Below are 22,476 nucleotides of genomic sequence, written 5' to 3'. Positions count from 1 at the left end.
CTTGAACTAACTTTCGTGAAGCTTATAATTTACACGAACGGTAAGTAGGTAGTTATTAACTTGTAATAAATAATTAATTTTGATTAAAATGAAGAACTCTTCTTTGTAGTACCTATAATACATAATATACATATAAATATATCCAAATTGTATATATTAATTGCATTTACATGTCGTACAATTTTTATAACGATAATTATTTTTCTTTTGCATTTGAGAATCTACGAATGTGCGGCTCGAATATATGTATGTGCATATAAATCGAAATATTTTTAACGAAGTAATTAAACGAAAATTAATTGTTAGAATAGGTGCACGTAAAAAAAAAAAAAAAAAAAAAGAAAGCGAAAGGGAAAGAGAAATTTTTATTTATATTATAAAAGAGAGAGAGAGAGAGAGAGACAGAGAGAGAGAGAAATAGAGGCTGACAATGCGCTTAAGGCAAGGACAACGATGTTACTAGCTCTTCCTATCAACTCGATGGTAACCTCTCTCTCTCTCTATCTCTCTCTCTCTCTCTCTCTCTCTCTCTCTCTCTATCTCTCTCTCTCTCTATCTCTATCTCTCTCTCTATCGTTTGATGTACCGACGAACATCGAGCCACTCCACTTAACGTCAGATTATTTTCTTTGGAGTTCACTTCGAACGTCGATACCGGCCCGCCCACCCATCTCTCGAAAGGAATTCTCCAGAGTGCACCACCATTCAACACAGATCCTTCCTATAGCCAAGGAAGCATAAAAATTTTCCAACTTTCTCAGGGATGTTCTCACATAGGAGATATAATATATCAAAACTGAAATAAATCCGTCTATATCTAGAAATTCTTTTTTCCTTTATCTGTTAACTTTGAAATCGTTGAAATTAATAAAAGGAAACAAAAAAAACAAAAAAAAAAAAAAAGAAAAAAAAGAGAGAAAAGAAAAAAAGAAAACCCAATCGTGAAAAATCTATCGTTAATCGCACAAAATCGATTTGTATTTAATTCTTCAATTTTTCTTCCTTCCTTTTTCAACTTCGACGCGAATTTAAAAAGAGGTATCAACGTTAAAAAAAAAAAAAAAAAAGAAAAAAAAAAGAAAAGAAAAGAAAAGAAAAGAAAAAAAACAGAAAGAGAGAGAGAGAGAGAGAAAGAGAAAATTAGATTTTCATCTAATATCAGCTAGATGAATATCAAAGTGAAAGAGAAAGAGAGAGATAGAGAGATCAGAAGGGGATATCGAGGAGGGTGGAAGAGAAGGAGGGAAGTAGGGTGAAATGTGGGGGGGGGGGAGAAGCCTTTCAGGCGCAGAAACAATATTTGTCGATTCGTTCGAGAGCTAGTCCCAGAATGTTCGAGCGATTCTTCGGTGTTCTATAAGCGACAAAACAGCGAGACTCCACTCAATGTCCAGTATATTTTCTTTCGGGCTTACTACTACTACCATTCTCTTTCTCCTCCTCTTTCTCCTCCTCCTCCTCCTCCTCTTACTCTTCTTCCTCCTCCTTGTTCTCTTCTAGCGAGTCCAGTCCACTGTCTGTCAATGACAGTTTTCAACTTCGACGAGAAGAGGGTGAGAGAGAGAAAGAGAAAGAGAGAGAGAGAGAGAGAGAGAGACGGGGCGGGGAGGAGGGACGAAAGGGTGAGACGGGGTGAGATGGGGAGAAGGGAACTATGCGGAGTAGAACAATCGTTTCGATTTGATTGCGAGAGATTAAAACGTTGTTGAGATTAGCACCGTTTCAGTTTCAGAGGAGACAAGAAAATAAAGAATAAAAAATATAAAAAAAAAAAAAAAAAAAAAAAAAAAAAAACAGAGAGAGAAAGAGAAGAACAAATAACGCGAATTGAAAGACAACGAAAGAAAGAAATCTAACGAAACGAGAAAAAAAAAATATATATATATATATATATATATATATATATATATATATATATATATATATATATGATAGATAATATATTTCTACATATGAGGATAATTAATGAAAAAGTCGTTCGATGAAAAAAAAAGGAAAAAAGAAAAAAAGACGTAAAAAAAAAAGGAAAAAAATCTACGATTGTTAATAAATTGTTCTTCTCTTTATTTCTTTTTTCATTTTAATTATGTTTCGTCGATACATATTATATATGAGAGTAATATAAAAAAAATGCGTCGAAACAATCTCTCTCTCTCTCTCTCTCTCTCTCTCTCTCTCTCTCTCTCTCTCTCTCTCTCTCTCTCTCTCTCTCTCTCTCTCTCTTTCGAATAGAATTATCTTAGCATAATTTAGGATATTCGATTACCGATTAATTACAACGATCGTGAGAGCTAACGCTCGATAGGAATGTTTCATCGGCTCATAGTCGATATTTAATGGGGCTGTTAATCGCGGCGCAACTAATAATCATGCTGAAACGTAATTAACGTATAATTGACGTCGTTCAACGCATTAAAAACATGGGATATTATATATTCGATCTTTTAACTCTTTGTAGACTTATCTTCTCTATAATTCTTTAACTTTTGAAATAATGAAAAAAAGAATACTTTTATCCGATCATCCTTCCCGTTTCATTTATCGCAAAGAGGGGAAAAAAAAAGAAAAGAAGAAGAAGAAAAAGAAGAAAGAGAGAGAGAGAGAGAGAGGGAGAGAGAGAAAACAGAAAAATTATTCAAGAAATTCTATAAACTTACGCGGGAATAGATTCAATTTCAAAGCGTCTCAATATTCAGAGCATAATACTATTCGATCCTCCTCGAATCTATCTATCCTCTTCTCGATATTCCTTTTATCGTCGATAATGGAATTCATATGGATTATGAGACAAACGACGTTAGAAACGACGATTTAGAAAGCTCTTCTCAACAATTACGTGGAATGCAATAGGAACACGTACTTATTACGTTCATGCCAAAGAAACCATCATCATCACCACCACCACCACCACCGCCACAACGCACGGAACGCAAGGACGTAATTAGTGAAACAATCGATAATACGTTATGCATCTATGTATGTATGTATATAGGTATCACGTAAATATATACCTATATATGTTATTAACGCAACCGCATAGAATCATATATACGATATATTTCTTCTTTCGTTTCATAATATCTAACATTAAAAACGATTGATAGTATCTTTTTCTTTTTCTTTTTTTTTTTCAGTTACACAAACTTCAACCATGTATATATATATATATATATATATATATATATATATATATATATTTATTTATAAATTAAAAGATTAAAGTTTACCTAAGATTAAAATTCACTCGTGTATATATATACATATGATTAGATTTTTTCAATTACAATAAACTTTTCTAAAAAGGACAAATTTTGCAATCTTTAACGATTTTAAGATTACAAAATTAGATCGTGGAAACAACTTTACAGAACAGTTCACGATTTCGAGGTTTTCGATTTCGCGATTCGAGATGGGCAATAAATTGAAATCGACCCGAGGATATACATAAAAGTTTCCCTACGATGTTCACGAAACTTTCTCATGGGGTTCGGAATCGTACTAAACGTCGAAATCGTGATGGATAACGGATGAAACATCTTGCTCGTTTCGTCGGATTATTTACTAAAGAGAAAACCCTCTATAAAAAAAAAAAAAAAAAAAAAGAAAAAGAAAAAGAAAAAAGGAAAGAAAGAAAAAAAGAAGAAACGAGAATAAAAAGAATACAATCGACAAATAGAAGGATATATATATATACCAGATGTCGTTGCGAAATCCATGCTAAAGTTTTTGCATATCCATCCTACTGCAGTTTCACAGATACTACCATAATTTTGCATATGGAATTTCAAATGAAACGATAGTGGAGCTTTGGAAATACGTAAAACGTAAAAGTTTCCGATAGCGAAGCAACTTTCGTGAGATTGCCGTTTTCCATCCCGTTTTGTGTAAAAACTAAGATAGATGGATAGATAGATAGATAGACAAAAAGAGAGAGAGAGAGAGAGAGAGAGAGAGAAAAAGAAAGGTGTCGGATAGATGGAAGGGGTGAAGAAGGAAAAGACCAGGAAAGTCAAAGAGATAGAAATTCTACGCGAAGGATTATCGGAAACTTTTCACGCGCGACGCGACGCGACTGAGGTATATCTGTGTGTGTGTGTGTGTGTGTGTGTGTGTGTGTGTGTGTGTGTGTGCACGTGCGCGTCCCCCCCCTAAACTCATTTTGAATTCGGTATACCAAACGATTATGCAAAGTTTTCGTGGTATCGAGAGAAACTCGCAGGGCATAAACTTCGAAATACTCTATCACTGTTTCAAAAGATGAAATAAGATCGACGTATGAGATATGGAAAATATTATACATACTCGTAGAATATAGATACTCAAAGATACTCTAATCTACATGCTCTATTCATATACGTAAACGTTTTATCCTATCCATATAGGCAGAAACAATGTTTTCTTTTTTTTTTCCCCCTTTTTATTTAGATTTTTTTTTCTTTTTCTTTTTTTTTTCTTTTTCTCTTTTTTTTTTTTTTTTTTTTTTAAGCGATTCAAAAGTAACATTCGGAAATAATACAAACGATAAAATGGTTTACTATGCCGGTTTTACTATGAAATTGTCGAAACGTATTAAACGCTTCTTTTTTCTTCGAGATAAAGTTATAACAAACGAAAGTCATTTCTTGAATGAGAATATTACTCAAGAGAAAAAGAGAGAGAGAGAGAGAGAGAGAGAGAGAGAGAGAGAAAGAAAGCGCAGAGAAAGTAGATACGTCTTAGAGGTTGGGAGGACACTTGAGAGAATGGCAGGAAAAATGTACAACTCCAGCAGGAAATGCGAGATATTAATTTTGGAGTTTTCATTTCTTAAGTCGCTCCTCCAGAAAAATCTTTCAGAAATCTGCGAGCGAGAGTGAAAAAGAGAGAGAAAGAGGGAGATATATATATATATATATATAGAGAGAGAGAGAGTTCACTTTTTATGCAACGTAATAACGATCACGATTCGAAAATGAAGTTTTTAAGAATTTTTCTTTTTTTCTTTTTTGCTCTTTTTTTTTTTTTTTAAATAAAATATGGTTTCAGGGTGCTTTACGTAATAACCTTAATACTTATTATACTTAAAAACGTATCTATCTATCTATCTATCTATCTATCTATCTATCTATCTATCTATCCATCTATCTAATGTCTTTTCCGATAATGTATGATTTTCATATTTTAAAATTGATTAAACTACATATTCGCAAAAGTTATTACTTTTTACGTGACTTCGATATACGATAAATAGTAAATTCATCGAAAAGATAATATACACATTTATAGGAAGAATCCGTTGACACGTTCCATATTCGAACGTGATACCGATAATACAATACACATTTACGATAACGAAATAGATATAACATAAGTTATACTAAGTTGATAACTTAATGAGTTACGACGTTGTAAGACAGTCCTATACACGTTGTAACTTAAACGAAATCAACTAACTATTCTCTCACAGGAAAGGAAGAAAATGTCATTTTATTTATTTATTTGTTTGTTTGTTTGTTTGTTCGTTTATTTGCTTGCTTTTTTTTTCCTATCTTCACTTGTATTACATTCTATTGTATTTTTCTTTCTTTCTTCTATAAAAATTTATAAATCTCATCGATCTTACGTTATATCTCGTCAATGTATTAGACCAATCAAAATGATCTCGTCGATCTTTTGGACAAATTTAAGAAGATTTTTATTAAAAAAAAAAAAAAAAAAAAAAAAAAAAGAAAAAAAAGAAATAAAAAAGAAAAAAAAGACAAGAAGAAAAAGATACATTTTATTTTCGGGACATCTAGAAACATATATCTTCACGTTCCATTAAATATCATTTGAAAATTTATATTTAACTAAATAAAAAAGAATAGAAAATCTTGACACTAACTTTTAATCCTTTATATACGTGTAATGTGTTTCAGTTATATCTGTCATAGTCAGAAACAGAAATTGTATACGGTCGATAACATACATACATACATACATACATACATACATACATACATACATATATTCGCAATAATCCGATCGCGTATTCTGTCAATTTGCTAGTGAAAAAAAAAGAAAAAAAAAAAAAAAAAAAAAAAAAAAAACAGTAAAAGAAGAAAAAAAGAAAAAAAGAACAAAAAAGAAAGAAAAAAAAAAAAAAAGAAAACAAAACCGGAGAATAGTATAAAATCAAAAAGCGGAGCAATTAATCGTGGTTGACACGGCTCTCTTGTTTCGACTCGTGACACCTGTAATCGAGCGTATCGTTGTGACCCATAGAATACGTCTACAATACTTTCGTCTATGTATGTATATATATATATAATATATAATATATATATATATATATATACATATAGATCAAATATGTATAACATCACCTGCGTTGAAAATTCGAGTTCAAGGATTAGTTTTCCGTACTCGTTTGGTATGTTTCGTAAGCAAAAAAAAAGAAAAAAAAATATGTTGACAAAAAAAAAAGGAAGGAAAGAAATAACGCAAAAGCCAAAGGGGGTGGGGGGCGAATGTGAGATGTTAACGTTTATGAAAGTTTAGAAAAAACAATAAAAAAAAAAAAAAAAAAAATAGACAAACAAATAAATAAAATAGATAAAGAAAAAAGAAAAAAAGAAGAAAAGAGAAGATTCACGTTCATTCTTTTCTCAAGTTTATTCTTAACGAGTAAGTAAACTGAGATTTTAATTAAAAAAGAAAAAAAAGAGAGAGAGAGAGAGAGAGAGAAAGAAGAAAATTGAATTTCGTCAACAAACGTTTCTTTTCGCGGATAAAAACGTCATTCTCAATTCTCGGATATATAAATGAATCTAAAAATAACTTTGATCCTTCAATTTTTTCCTCTTTAAGCACATTAACAAACGCGTGTTTTGAAAATAAATCGGAAAGATTTGAGAGAAAACGATTGAGGTTTAAGATTGAAATCGAAGGCGTGGTGGACAGGTCCAATCGAATCAAGGTAGAAATTCAAACTCCACGAGAGATCTGTTATCGTACAACAAGAGTCTCAAGAATTTCTTAATATAACTGTGCAAATGCATTTATACCCTACGTTCTCTCTCTCTCTCTCTCTCTCTCTCTCTCTCTCTCTCTCTCTCTCTCTCTCTCTCCATTCTATACGATCTAGGATGCAAAACTGCTGCGATCTGTCCATTGTAATGCTTCCAGGCATTGTAACGCCGCCATTTTTCTTTGAAAGTCCATATACATCAATCAATAAACAAAAAGAGATATACGATGAGAAATATTTCTCATCGGCGCTATAGGAGAAAGGGTATGAGAAGAAAAAAATAAACAACAACAACAACAATAACAGAAAAAAAGAAAAATAAACAAACAAAAAGAAATAAAAATAAAAGCAAAAAAAAAAAAAAAAGAAGGAAAAGAAAAAAAAAAGAGAGAGAGAGAAAGAAAGAAAGCAGAGACGAGAAAAAAATAAACGAAATAATCATTTCCATATAAACGACGATCGTGCTAATATCAAAATGTTCTTCAAATGGTGTACATTTCTAATGGTAACCTCGACGATAGAAACATTTTTATCGATATTTTTTTTTTCTTTCTTTTTTTTTTACAATTTTAAAAAGAAAACAAGCGGAATAACGATAAAATCTAGTTATGGTTTCTTCGCGGCAACATAGAGGATACGCACCGCACCGCATCGGCTGACACGCGACACGATATCCCTGCGATATGCCAACCTCTATAAACTAACGTAGCTGCGTCAAGCAGCATTATCGTGATTTCTAGTATATATATATATATATATATATATATATATATGTACGTATATGTGTGTATATATATATATATGTATGATGTATGTATGTATGTATGTATGTATTAACAACTGAACGTAGAGTTCCTCCTTTGTCGAGACGTAGAAGGAAGGAGATACGTCACTTTGCGACAAGACAACGGAGCTCGGTTAAAACGATTAGGAGTTTAATAATAACGGTTTATCCGTTATAAGAGAGTATTTATCGTTGATATAGGCGCGTGATAATTTCAACGAAAGTTAATGAACCTTCGAAAGATAATAACGTAATTAAATTAATGTTTATCTCATTAATTATTTAATTATATATCCTTTAATTGCTATGACTTTTATAATTTAATAGTACAGATTTGGATATTTTTGTTTTGTTTTTTTCTTTTTTTTTTTCTTTCCTTTTTTTTTTTTCGATAAAGCGGATCGTAAGAAAACGGAGAAGTATTTAGAGGGTGATTATGGGTTGAGTACTTTTGTGAAACGAGCGCGTCTCCAAAGTCAACGGTGAGGAGTGCTTGTGGGGTAATGCATTACGCTGCTAACAAGCGGAAAAGCAAGTACCCGAGATGAAAGTTCGGTAATAACGTCATCTTAAGGATATTATCCAACTATCCACACAGACCAAAACTACGGTCCCGTTGATCGTTCCCTACGACTTATTCGAGAAGAAACTTAAACCTGCGTGAGACTTATCATTAGAGTTAATCGAATCCAATCTGAACGTGAAATAGGTGGTATTTTCCAAGGGCTTTCCCTTTTTCTATATCCTCCTTTCTCTCTCTCTCTCTCTCTCTCTCTCTCTCTCTCTCTCTCTCTCTCTTTCTTTCTTTCTTATTTTTCAACTTTTCACGGGCTTACAATCACACATTTATTTTACGTTAACTCCAGGATATTATTTCGATAATTTTCGATTCGACAAAATAAACGATGAAGTGTTTAGTCGTACGTCACGAACATTCTGCATCGATTATCATAAATGCATTATTTCTTTTTTTTTTTTCCTTTCTTTTCTTTTTTCTTCTCTCTGTTCTCTCTCTCTCTCTCTCTCTCTCTCTGTCTCTTATATTTTTTGGTTAGAGAAATTTATCGGATAGTCTTGTCACGGCTCATACTCGCTCTCTAATTTGCTCGATGGAAGTTCTGTGTCGTCCGTCACGAAATTAATTTACATTTAGACCCCGATTAAAGCATTGATTAAAACCGAGCTTAGCGAACGTTACGTGGCCTATATTCGTTTTGATTCACGTCCCGACCTCGCGCGCTTACGTATCTTGCGGTTAATCCCCGATACACGGAAATCCAACTTGTTTCGGTACTAACTTTTTCTTTAATATAAATATAATACAATATATTAATGTCGATATTTTAAACGCGATCAGACGTATTTGTAAAATGATAATATTAAATGCGTTAAATATGTCGTCGTCCGAGATATTTTTTTTTTCTCTTTATTTTCTTTTCTTTTCTTTTTTTTTTTTTTTTTAGCGCATTAAAAGATGGATCGTATGAAAAGTAAATACGATGTCTTTTACGAATAGTAAATAACAATTTTGATAACTCACGCTCGTTTCTCTTTTAATAACGTAATGACCATTAACGATCCACAGTTTTTTCGTTTGTTTTCTTTTCCTTTCTTTTCTTTTTTCTTTTCTTTTTTTTTTCTATTCTTTTCTTTTTCTTCGTCTCGTACAATCAGCCAAAAAGATCTAGCAATTTATTCGTCTGTGACGTTTCATTCTTCGGGGATCGCACGAAATCGAACAAGTATTTCAATTAAGACCTTCCACGCTGGTCGTTCGTTTATCGATCTTTCTCGTTCGATCGAGAATTCGTTCGGAAAAGTAGAGAGAGAGAGAGAGAGAGAGAGAGAGAGAGAGAGAGAGAGAGAGAGAGAGAGAGAGAGAGAGAGCGGAAAAGTGGTTCGTGTATCAATCTCGCGAGATCCGCATAAAAAAACGAACGCTATCTTTTCACCTCTTCTACCCTTTTTTTCCTCTTCTCTCTCTCTCTCTCTCTCTCTCTTTTTTTTTCTACAATCTCCTACTACAATGTTTTCTTTTTGGGTGGTTTTTTTTTCTTTTTTTTTTTTTTTATTACTATTATTATTAATTTTACGAAGAAATCTCATAGGGCCTTGCCCTAACGTATTTAATTTTGCGCACTAAACTAGAAAAAACGATATATGAAATTAAATAAAAAAAATTGTTATTGAAATTAAATAATAAAAAGAAAAAAAAAAAAGTGAACTAACGAATGAACTATCAATGGCAAACAATCACGATAAGAATGTCTATCGTTAAGACAATAAGTTTCATCGTTTATTCTTCCTAGATTTTTACGATTAAGTAACACATTCTCTTCTATAAGTATGTAATTAAAAACTTTCGTTCAGAGAATTATTTGCAACGATGAATTCCTAAAGTCGATCGTACGAGAAATTTTGTTGCGAAAAAGAAAAAGAAAATAATAAAATAAGAGAGGAAAAAAAGAACAAAGAAACAAAAGAACAAGAATGAAAACAAAAACAATAAAAAAAGAAAAAATAATAATAATAATAATAAAACGTATTCTTTATAAATACACTTGATTGATATCGACGTCGCCAGATAAACTGATAAAGAAAGAATAAAAAAAGAAAAAAATGGATATATATATATATATATATTATATATATTCATATTACTCATAATTACATTTATTCATATTACACTTTTTACATGCATAAGTGTAACAAACACATTTTCCCATACCCTATCTCTTTCTTTCAAAGATTCACATTGTTTTATCGCAATATTTATTCTTTTAGCGGGATTCCTCTCGTTGACCGACTTTTTGATTAACCGTGAGACGACTGAGGAAAATGAAGACTTACTGGTCGGACGTAGGGGAGAGAAAGAAACAGAAAAAAAAAAAAAAAAAGAAAAAGGAGGAGAAACGAAAGGGAAAAAGGGAGAGAGTGAGGGAGAGAGAGAGAGAGAGAGAAAAAAAGGAATTGAAAAGGGAGAAAGGTAGATAAAGAATGAAAAAAAATATCGTCATTACGTTAAGCGAAATAAACTAGCGATAAAATTTCCGATGGAACTCTTTCTTATCGAGTCTTTCTTATCTTTCTTTTTCTGCCTCTCTCTCTCTCTCTCTCTCTCTTTCTTACAGATTAATCATCAGGATTTAATTTAATCTTTCAACGAAGAGAAACGACGACGAGGACGACGAAGACGATGATGAGAAGGACAACGACGACGACGACGACGACGACGACGACGACGACGACGACGACGAGTGATCGTAAATAATTCACTGTGATACAGTACCTTCGAAGAGGACACGCATTCTTTTCAATGCTTTTCAAAGGCTACGATAACGAGGACGTAACATAACGTTGGAACGTAAACGTCAAATAACATAAAAAATATATGTACATATACGCGCGTACATCACCGAAACGAAATGCGATCAAGAAAATGATAAATCCATAAATAAATTTTATTTTCTTCATTGTTTCATCACATTCGTGTGTCATAAATTAATTCGAGAGAAAAAAAAAAAAAAAAAGAAAAGAAATTGATAGAGAATGTTTGTTAAAGAACAAGAAGTAGAAGAAAAGAAGTAAAAAAGGGAAAAGAAATGAGAAAGAATAAAAAAAAAAAGTAGTAAGAAAAAAAAACAAAAAAACAAAAAAAACAAAAAAAAAAAAAAAGAACAAAATCGATCATTTTTCTTTTAAGAAATAATTTATCTGACAGAATATTAATTGCATTCTCAGGGGAATTACGGAAATGCGTAAACGTCATGAGTCATGTACAATGTCAATATTGTAACATGCACGAAGAAAAAGAAATAAAAAAAGACATGGAAAAGGAAAAGGAAAGAAATGAGATAAGAGAAATAAAATAAAATAGAATAGAAGAGGTGATGATGATGATAAAAAAGAAATCAAGAAGAAAAAAAATAAATAAATAAATTAACATACAAAAAAATAAACAAAAGAGTAAACGATCATCTTCCTTACAAGAAAAAAAAAAACACACACACACACACACAAAAAAAAAAAGAAGAAAAAAAAAATAAAGAAAAAGAAAAATAATAATCTTACAGAATATTCTCATCTAATTGCACTTTTAATGGAAATAACGAATACTTGTGAACGCGTGAGTCATATATAATAATCCATCTATATTATCGTAACATACAGCGAGGTTAATGGTTTTACTCGAATATGCAATCAATTAATGAACATTTATAGAACCTCGACGTGATAATGGTAAAGCCTGGCTTATGCACAGATTGATTACTACTTATCCGTTTAAGAGTAACCACAGTTTGCCACCTATCACATCGTAGTGATAAATATATTATATCGTTTAAAATCCCAATTCAATAAATCGCACAAAAGAGATGATAAGGACGATAGAAAAGTCGCGAACAGGTGTGTACAGGTGCAGATTAATCGAATTAAAAATATTGGTAAATGATCTTGTTGATGTTCTCGATCGAAGATATTAAAAAAGGGATAAAAAAAAAAAAAAAGAAAAAGACAATACAAAAACAAAAAAACCAAACCATTCATCGATATAATCGAGTTCTCTGTCGAGTGTCAAGTCTTTGAGACATTTCAATTATCGTTGATTAATCAATGAGATTAGAATTTTTTTTTTTATCTATCCAATATACTCGTTTGTTACGTAAAATTGGACTAATCGGATTTAATTAAGTTAAAATTTAATATCTTTTATAAATAAGATATATCGAAAAATTTTGATAAAATACATATATATATATATATATATATATATATATATATATATATATATATATTCTTAATTTACATGATTAATTTTTTAAAATGGGTCAACTTAAAAGATAACTTTAGCCGACAATATTGAAGTATTCCTCACCCCATCCCCCTTACTTCAACCTCCCTCGATAAAGATGAAATTCCCGCACGATCACCTGTCACGATCCGATTTAAACCGAAAGAGTCAAGAATTCGTTTTCTTGAGTCTCATATATATATATATATATATATATATATATATATATATATATATACTCTTCATAAAAAACCATAGTATTCTATTCGGGTACTCACCTGAACAAGAGGAATCCCAAGCCGGTTACTGCTGCGCGCCGGACATCGTCATTTACGTCAGAAACCTGATAAAAGTGTTCGTGTAAGTATGCCGATCCATAAAATGCAATGACGGTGATATCGATATGTGAAATTCAATATCGGGTCAAGGATGAAAAATGTATGAAATTCGAATTCTCTGTCTATGGTCTTTTCTTATTTTCTTTCTTTCTATTTCTCTATCTTTTTCTTTTCTTTTTTTTTCCCTACTTTCTTTTTTCTTTCTCACCCCAACCTCTTTTCTTTTTCATTCTCCTACTCGCCCTTTTCTTTTTTTACCCTCCCTCTTTTCTTTTTTTTCTTTTCTCTTTTTCTTTTTTTCCTTTCTCTCTTTTATCCCTTTATTTTAATAGAATTACTTACGGCAACGTGTAGTAATTTTCGTATGGCTTGATTGTTCCCAGTACCACAATAAGCCATAGCTAACGTGTACATGCCGCTTCTTCGTAAAATCGGATCCTTATCGGCGCAAAGGGATGAAACGAGAGGATCAGCTTCCTCGAGACGTCCATACATAGTAAATGCAATACCAACTGCCAAGCCACGTAGGATTTTCTCATGTTGCGTTTCTTGAGCGTACTGTAAAAATAAAAAATAAAAAAAAAAATATATATATATATATATATATGAATTTTATATGTCTTTTCGACGAACGTAATTGTTTCATTGAAATGAGCGCGTTTTTTTGACTAATTTCTTTTTTTCTTTTTTTTTTTTTTGGTTTCCTTCTCTTTCCTCTTCCAAAGATTTTCTACAATTATTTGTCCTTTTTATCTGTTTGATCAAAATTACAAAAGTAAATAGAAAAAGGATACGTATGGTGGATCAAATCTTTGAGGTAAAAGAAAAAAAAAAGAACAAGAAAAAAGCAAAAAAAAAACAAAAAAAAAAAAAATACAAAAAAAAAGCAAAGAGAAAAAGATATATATCTTTGTAACGCGGTAGAACCGCATTTTATCATGAATAAGAAAATATCGGAGACATTTCTTACAACATATTCCGTTATATCGGAGGCACATTATATCGCTTTTATTATGATAAATATATACGTACGACACATTGGAAAACGTATATCATGTTCTTTTTCGTACCTGCCGTTCGATACTTTCTTGGAAATTTAATGATGGTTGTAAATTTTAATGTGATGTCTTTTTCGAAGGAACGAATTTTCTCGATATTAAGTAGGACTTTCGTATTGTGTGTGTCATTGGTCGTTGTAAAAAAAAAAAAAAAAAAAAAAAAAAAAGAAGAAAAAAAAAGAAAAAAAGAAAAAAGAAAAGGAAAAAGAAGAAAAAGAAGAAAAAGAAGAAGAAGAAAAAGAAAACGAGGGAATAATCAAAGAAAAATCTCGAACGAATTTCGATCCTGATCATCGTTGCGCTAGGAATACGAGTTCTATGCAATTTTTTTTTTCCTTCTTTTCTCTCTCTCTCTCTCTCTCTCTCTCTTTTTTCTTTTTTTTGATTTCCTAGATAACTACTGTCGAGATCGATTTATCTTGTAACGTTACATGTTCACCTTGTCGAATTGAAAAAAGAAGGGGGAAAAAAGAAAAAAGAAAAAAAAGAAAGAAAGAAAAGATAAGGAAAAAGATAAGTCGGTTTGTAAGTTCGTAAATAGCTCGGAGCTAAAGTTGTTTCTAATCGAATATCGCAGGAAAAATTATGTAAGAAAAAAGAATTATCTCTCATTCTCTCTCTATATCGCGCGCGCGAATGCGAGTGCATAATGCTCTTTTTTAATGCGGACGAATTTGCTTTGCGAGAGAAAGAAAAAAGAAAAAAAAAGAAAAAAAAAAAAAAAGAAAAAAAAAGAAAAAAGAAGATTCATTGTCGTGAATGAATTACCGTTGGGTGAAATTTAATTGTTCCACACTAGCGACAGAAAAATGATGTCGGCAATCGTTGTGCGCTCTTGTAAAACTAGAAAATTAAGTCCATTTTTCTTTTTCTATTTCCCTTTGGTTTTCTTTTTTCTTTCTTTTATTTTCTTTTCTTTTTTCTTTCTTTTTTTTTTTTTTTTTCTTGTTTACATCAATCTCTACTTTATCTTCCGGCTCTATGTATTTCTGATAGATCGAATTAAGTTTTATTTAACTGAGAATAAACTATGCTCTCGAATATATCATAAGATGTTGACCTTAATCATTTAAAAGTCTCTCGACGAATAACCGTATGCTCTCGTTTCTATGTATATATATATATATATTTGTGTAGATGTTATTCGTTGTAAAAATTAAATATACCGTTTAAATTTTTCCGAAAGATCTAAGATAAATCATATTTTCTATATATATATATATATATATATATATATATATATATATATATATATATATATATATATATATATACGCAAGAGCAAATGCACTCGCAAAAATTTTCGCTTTTAAAAACATGCGTAATGAGATCTTGACGATCGTTCATTTAAAAAATAAAAATAAAAAAATAAATAAAATAGAAAATAAAAAAGGAAAAAAAAAAAGAAAAGAAAAGAAAAGGAAAAAGAAATTTTGAGGTCTTGTGAGTTCTTCTAATAACTTCGTGAATAATTTCTGAATAAATTTTTTTTTATCCCTTATGCAATCCCTGGAATCATAAAATGATTCAAGAAATTTTCACTTTGGAAAAATCATCTACGATATTTGCATAATCGGCATTTCCATTATGAATGTTATCAATTATACCGTACAAGTTTCCTCTCTATGATTCCATTAATCGCGAGAGTTAACTTGTGATGTAATTAATTTTGGACAAATGTAAGAAACGTAATATTGTAAAAATTAATATCCATTAACTAATAGAGAAAAGATAAATAATCCAGATAAATAAAAAAAAAAAAAAATCTCGATCGATTCGAAAATGATTAAAAAGGAAATTATCTTCATTTGTGAAGTACTCTAGTAATATCGTTCTTATCAATTTTTTTTCTCTTTTTCTTTGCAACGAAAGTGAAATACTTTTCGATTTTATATAGATATATCGATTCTAATTAAAATCGATTAACAGCAAAACAATGCAATCTAGTGTGCAAAAAATTGAATAAAATAAAAAAAAAAAAAGTTTTTTTTCTTTTACATTATCGATTACGAAAATGATCTTATGATAAACATCTCACTTATGTTGATATTATTTCTCTTTCATATTAACGCACGTGGAATAATAAATTCTTTGATAAAAATGTCGCATTATCGAGCATTGTGGTATATTAGTAGATAATCTGTAGAGCGAGTCTGAGAGTATAAAAGGAATGATTTGTCTTGTCGAGAATGAAAACGCAAACGACGACGTACTCTGACGCATCGGATATTACGATGGGTTCTCCGTTTATTTTCTTAGCACGTTCGTATCACCTTAACAGAAAAAAAAAAACAAAAAAAAAAAAAACAAAACAAAACAAAACAAAACAAAAAAATGAAACAAAAATAAATAAGGAATAAACTAATTCGAACATTTAATTAATGATATATACATACATATGTCACTTTTAATTACAGTTTTTGGCGTTCTATCTCTGAACCTTGCCAAGGCCGAAGATATATTTTACTTTTCTGATGATACTGGGACCACTCACGTAATTTCTGTGGAGGACTATGACTTAACCAACGAGGATATTATATTTTTGAAAGCTAATTTATCAGGGGTGAAATTCATTCTTTATACGCGGTTAGTATATATACATATATATATATACATATATATATATATATATATATATATATATATCAATTGATATATTGATATTAAATTGATGCAAAAGTTTGTCCCACTTTTAAGAGAAAAATTGAAGAAAACTTTTATTCATTATTTTTATTATTTCTTATTTTTAATGAATAAAAGTTTTCTTTCATTTTTCTATAAAAATTAGAACGAATTTTCTCATCAATTCGATATTAATCAATCGTAATTGTAATTCAATGAAACGTTTATCGCAAAATTTAATTCTATTGTTTTAGACAAAATCCTACAGATGGTTACATTTTAAAATTGGACGACTTGCCGAATCTTCAGAATCCTAATTGTACATGGAATGCGAGTAATCCTACGAAAATCATTACACACGGCTGGAGAGGATCTTACAAAAGTGATTCATGCGTTAAAGTTCGCGATGGTATATAAATCTAAATGAATTTTTTTCTTTTCTTCTTCTTCTTCTTTTTAATTAGATCTTCATAAAGAAATTTCGATTTTATGTTTGCAGCCTATCTAACAGTTGGTGATTTCAATGTAATCGTTATCGATTGGGAAAATATTGCTAGTGATATACTTTATAGTAAAGTAAGAGCATGTATACCTAATGTTGCTTTATACGTCGCTAAATTTATAAATTATATGCAAGCTGTTGCCGATTTAAATCCAAAGAACACGTTAATGGTTGGTCATTCTTTGGGTAGTCATCTCATTTCACTCGCAGCAAACAATATTTCCGATAGCATTGCAGACGTCGTCGGTACGTTGAAATATACATACATATATATATATATATATATATATATATATATATATATAAATTAAATCGTATTGTTTAAAATATTATTCGATAATGATTTTCCTGTCAGGTCTTGATCCCGCTGGACCAGGTTATACCAATGCTAATCCTAATAATAGAATCGATAAAACTCATGCGGATTACGTACAAGTAATTCACACGAGTTCTGGCAGATTAGGCTTGAGAGGTAATTACGGTACAGCTGATTTTCATATGAACGGTGGAAATACACAACCCGGATGCGGTGTTTGGGATATAATAGGTATTTTTAATTTATTCTTCATATCAATTTTAAATCTATTCTTCATATCAATTTTAAATCTATCTTTAAATCTAACCTATCCTGTCTTTTTATCCTTTTTTCTTTTTTTTTTTTGGTTTTTTTTAGGAAAATGCTCTCACGCAAGATCATACTTATATTTTTCGGAATCCATTGAAAATCCTCATGGTTTTCGAATTACTCCTGTTACATGCACAAGATCCTCGTGTCCTAACGTATACATGGGTGGATCTTCTCTCGATCACAAGTAAATTATCATAATCTTATATATATATATATATATATGTATATATATATATACATATATAATTTTTTATATTTCTTGATTTAAAAATTAATTACTTTTTATAATTTTATATAGCGCCCAAGGATCTTATACATTGGCTACTGCTAGCGAACCTCCTTATGCTTTAGGATAATTAATGTGATATCTTTTTTGTTTTTTTATTTTATCAAAATTATTGTAAATATTTTTTATATATTCTAACATTAGTATTATTTCTTTCTTTTTGATAATTTCGACTCGATGCTCTTTTTGACTCGAGACATTTTACGGCATGTTTGACGTAATTGTTTATCCTCTAACATAAAAATGATTAAATATATAAATTAATCTATAAAACTTTTATATTTAAATATTTTTATGTATCTTTACACCTACAATGAAATAAATTTCTTAAATATTAATCTCTGTAATGTTGTTTAGTATGATATTTTATAAAGTCAATTATCAATATGCGTGCTCCCTTGTAGTGGCACGTATTAAAGATAATATGTTGTTTTATGTCTTATGTTTATCATCATTTCATCGAGAGTAGATCTTTCTCTTTCCTGTTAGAAAGATATATTATTTTTTCATTCAAACGAATATCTTTCGAAGTAAGAGATTAAAATGGAAGTCCGATCATGAGTCTGGCAAATATATCTTGCCACTCGATCGTTCAATTAAGATTTTCATATATCGCAGATAATTAAGCGATCGTTTATTTCTCTGCCTTTTTTTTCTTTTCCTCTTTTTTTTCTTTTTTCACTGTTTTATGTACAGTACATATGAGAATTGATTAAACATATTTATAGAACCCATAAAAAAAAAAAAAGAAAAAAAAATTACTTTCCACCATCATTTCAAGGATTTCCTTTAGAAACAGTATGCTTTGAGACATATTGATCTTGCCACGATCAACGCAACCCATATATATATATATTATATAATTTTTTTTTGTTTTTTTTTTTCTCATATTAACTTCACCATCTCATAAAATTCTTTTTACAAGAGTCAATCCTGTAATATCCCAATTGTTTAAATTGTTTAAACATGTTACAATCTTTCTTATCATCCTATGCTAAAATTAATGAATTGCCTTTTCTATATGCTACTGTAGATTTGTTATAATTTTTTTTTTTCTTTTTTTTTTTTATAAGATTTCGCAAATTTTTCCTATTCGTTAAGAACGTCCCGGTCAAATGACATTTTTAATTTTCGTAATTCTTCCGCCAAGATATAATTTGCATAATATCTATCTGTAAAAGATATAATGTTCCTGAGCATCAAGAATTTTCTTCAACAACATTGCATAAAGATGTAAGGGTATTCTTGTTGATACCAGAAGGTCAAGTCTTATCAATAATCTCATGACCATTATCTTATCAATATGCATGTTCCTTTAATAGAATACAATATTACAAATATAACACGTATTAAAGTCTATTAACATATAAACTCTAATACTTCAATTGGTCGATTAATAAATAATGAATGATATTTAAATTTAATAGTTGACGCAATTCGATTCATGATATTGGATTAATTTGAAATAAGAAAAATCTTATAGCTGTATGAGAAGTGTATCATTTTATAATTCGAAAGATTATACATTGTAAAATGGTTCGAGTTTCAATGAAATCAAATGCAAATAAATATAGCCGTACGAACGATTTACCAAATAATGATCAAGGGTCATTTCACGAGTTCAAAGAATTAAATTCTATCTAATTTACGATTAACTGTTACATAACTCGGATATGTCATAAGATGTTAACATTAATCATTTAAAAGTTGAATCTCGACGGATAAGTGTGCGCGCACTTATGCATGTATGTTATTCGTTATAAAAGTTAAATATACCGTTTTAAATTTTCCGAAAGATATAACATAAATAATAATTTCTATATATATATATATATATATATTACGCAAGAGCAAATGTACTCGAAAAAATTTTCGCTTTTAAATATGTGTAACGAGATGTTGACATTGTTTAAAAAAAAATAAAAATAAAATAAAATAAAATAAAAAAAAAAGGAAAAGGAAGAGGAAAAAAATTGTATGTCTCGTGAGATCATTTAATATCATCGTAAATAATTTCTGAATAAATTTTTTTTTATACCTTATGCAATCCGTGAAATCATAAAATGATTCAAAATGTTGGAAAGATCATCTACGATATTTGCATAGTCGGCATTTCCATTATGAATGCTATCAATTATACCGTACAAGTTTCCTCTCTTTGATTCCATTAATCGCCAGCGTTAACTTATGATGTAATTAGTTTCGGACAAATGTAAGGAACGTAATATTGTAAAACTTAATATCCATTACCTAATAAAGGCAAGATAAATAATCCAGATAAAGAAAAAAAAAAAAAAAAAAGAAAATCTCGATCTTTACAAATCAAAACTGATTCGAAAATGATTAAAAAGGAAATTATCTTCATTTGTGAAATACTCTAGCAATATCGTTCTTATCAATTTTTTGTTTCTCTTTTTCTTTATATGTATACTGCAACAAAAGTGAATACTTTACGATTTTATATAGATATATCGACTCTAATTAAATCGATTGACAACAAAACGATGCAATCTAGTGAGCAAAAAATTAAAATTAAAATTGAATAAAATAAAAAAAAAAAATTTTCACTTTTACATTCTTGATTGCAAAAAGGATCTCATGATAAATATCTTGCTTAGATTGATATTATTTCTCTTTCATATTAACGCACGTGGAATAACAAATTCCTTGATAAAAATGTCCTATTATCGAGCATTGTAGTATATTAGTTGATAATCTGTAGAACGAGTTTGAGAGTATAAAAGGAATGATTTGTGTTGTCGAGAATAAAAACGAAAACGAAAATGTACTCCGACGCATCGGACATTACACAATAGGATTACCATTTATTATTTTATTAACACGTTCGTATCACCGTAAAAAAAAAAAAAAAAAAAGAAAAAAAAAATAATTCGTACATTTAATTGATGATATACACATCTATATGTCACTTTTACGCAACTTTAACACAATAATGGTAAATAAAAATAGTGAATAAAAGTTTTCTTTAATTTTCATATAAAAATTACCGATCAATTTTTGCATCAATCCGGTATTAATTAATTGATAAAAAAATTGAATTCTATTGTTTCAGAAAAAAATCCTATCGATGAATTATATTTTTAAAATTGGACGACTTGTCGAATCTTCAGATTATGTAAAAGTAATTTATACGAATATTGAAAAATAATTGAGAGATATAACTATGGTTACAGTTGATTCTCATAGAAAATAAATTTCCAAATCTATTTTAAATCCTATTTGTTTTTCCTTTATTAAGAAAAACAATTAGATTTTATTAATTACTTTTTATAATATTATTTTATTAAATTAAATTTCCTTATGTAATTAAAGGGTAATTAACGTGATATTTTTTTTTTTTATTTTGTCACAACTATTGTAAATATTTATTTATATTCTAATAAAGTACTATTTTTTTTTTTTTTTTTTTTTTTTTTTTTTTTTTTTAATATTAAACACAACTCATTGATATACGAATGTAGTTTTAATTTTTTCGTATTATTTAAAGTTACGAAATATAAAGAAAACACTTACCGCGACCATGTCTTCGATGGCTTGCGTAGATTTAGAACCCAACATGACCATTCCCATTGCAATTCCTGCTGCTTCGCCCGTAACTGCATCGTCTTGATATAAATTAAATTTCAATTGTTCGTATACGTCCTGACGATGTGAACCCATGGCTGCTAATCCAAGTCCCAAGCAACCACCATGACGTACCATCTAAAATATTGTGGTAGAAAATGTTTTTTGTAGAACAAACACGTAGAAAAAGAAAAATGAAAAAGAAGATAAAAAGGGACAAGGTATTATACCTCATTTTGTGCATCTTTAAGTTGACCTAATAGATAATCTGTTATGGCAGCACCATGATTCGCATGGATTAATCCAAGTGCATAGAGACCACCACCCTCTGAATAACCAGCACCGGCTCCTGTGTCACGTGGTAAATAAGATTGCATTAACGCTAATGCTTCTTGTTCATGACCTCTGTGAATTACTCCTAGAGAAGCTGTTGCTGTTAATTTTGCCCAGTTTGTAGCACGAGCTAACCATTCCAAATTATCTCTAAAGAATTAAATCGATATTATCTTATATATCCATAAACAAACAAAAACAATGTACATAATAACATGGATTTGAAAATATTTACTATCGTCGTACCGTAAAAATTGATCACTAGTAGTTCCAGAATGCATGAATGCATTTGCTATTACGGTGGCAGTGTGACAAATGGATACGCGTATAGCATCCTTTGTATTTTTTAATATCAACATATCTGTATGATTACTACGAATTAAAAATTGTAAATGTAAATCAATGGATATTTCTCCACCCAAAATACTTGATAAAGCATCAACTCGTTCTTGTTGTTCCTTTTCTTCAGGACTCTAAAAACGAATAACCAATAAAAAAAAAAAAAAAAAAAAAAAAAAAGAAAGAAAAAAAAGAAAAAAAAATGATAAACAGAATTTTAAAAT

General features: G+C 29.9%; 2 protein-coding genes across 3 annotated transcripts in view; one reads left to right on the top strand and one right to left on the bottom strand.

The window, feature by feature from the left end:
• The window catches only part of LOC124423173 (26S proteasome non-ATPase regulatory subunit 1), a 63,026-nt gene that overhangs the window by 38,844 nt on the left and 1,706 nt on the right, over window positions 1-22,476 (bottom strand). For both annotated transcript variants that reach the window (XM_046960659.1, XM_046960660.1), the window contains exons 6-10: window positions 22,160-22,386; window positions 21,811-22,063; window positions 21,530-21,718; window positions 13,242-13,457; window positions 12,840-12,904 (exon numbers count right to left, since the gene is read on the bottom strand). In XM_046960659.1, coding sequence (XP_046816615.1) covers window positions 12,840-12,904; window positions 13,242-13,457; window positions 21,530-21,718; window positions 21,811-22,063; window positions 22,160-22,386 — 950 coding nt within the window. The remainder of the gene's footprint in view (window positions 1-12,839; window positions 12,905-13,241; window positions 13,458-21,529; window positions 21,719-21,810; window positions 22,064-22,159; window positions 22,387-22,476) is intronic.
• Window positions 16,102-18,268, top strand: LOC124423175 (phospholipase A1 VesT1.02-like). Its single transcript, XM_046960663.1, has 7 exons — window positions 16,102-16,219; window positions 16,375-16,543; window positions 16,834-16,988; window positions 17,079-17,327; window positions 17,437-17,628; window positions 17,755-17,893; window positions 18,008-18,268. The coding sequence occupies exons 1-7, from the start codon at window positions 16,147-16,149 to the stop codon at window positions 18,063-18,065; spliced, it is 1,035 nt and encodes a 344-aa protein (XP_046816619.1). The 5' UTR covers window positions 16,102-16,146; the 3' UTR covers window positions 18,066-18,268.

Source organism: Vespa crabro, chromosome 3 (genome assembly GCF_910589235.1).
Source record: "Vespa crabro chromosome 3, iyVesCrab1.2, whole genome shotgun sequence".
NCBI classification, from domain to species: Eukaryota; Metazoa; Arthropoda; class Insecta; order Hymenoptera; family Vespidae; genus Vespa; species Vespa crabro.
Note: the sequence above shows the minus strand (reverse complement) of the source record. Positions and strands in the feature narration are given on the sequence as shown.

Coding starts and splice junctions, on each gene's coding strand:
- LOC124423175 (XM_046960663.1), top strand. CDS start 16,147: ATGAAAACGCAAACGACGACGTACTCTGACGCATCGGATATTACGATG. Junction 16,989..17,078: donor ATGCGTTAAAGTTCGCGATG/GTATATAAATCT, acceptor TTATGTTTGCAG/CCTATCTAACAGTTGGTGAT. Junction 17,894..18,007: donor GGATCTTCTCTCGATCACAA/GTAAATTATCAT, acceptor AATTTTATATAG/CGCCCAAGGATCTTATACAT.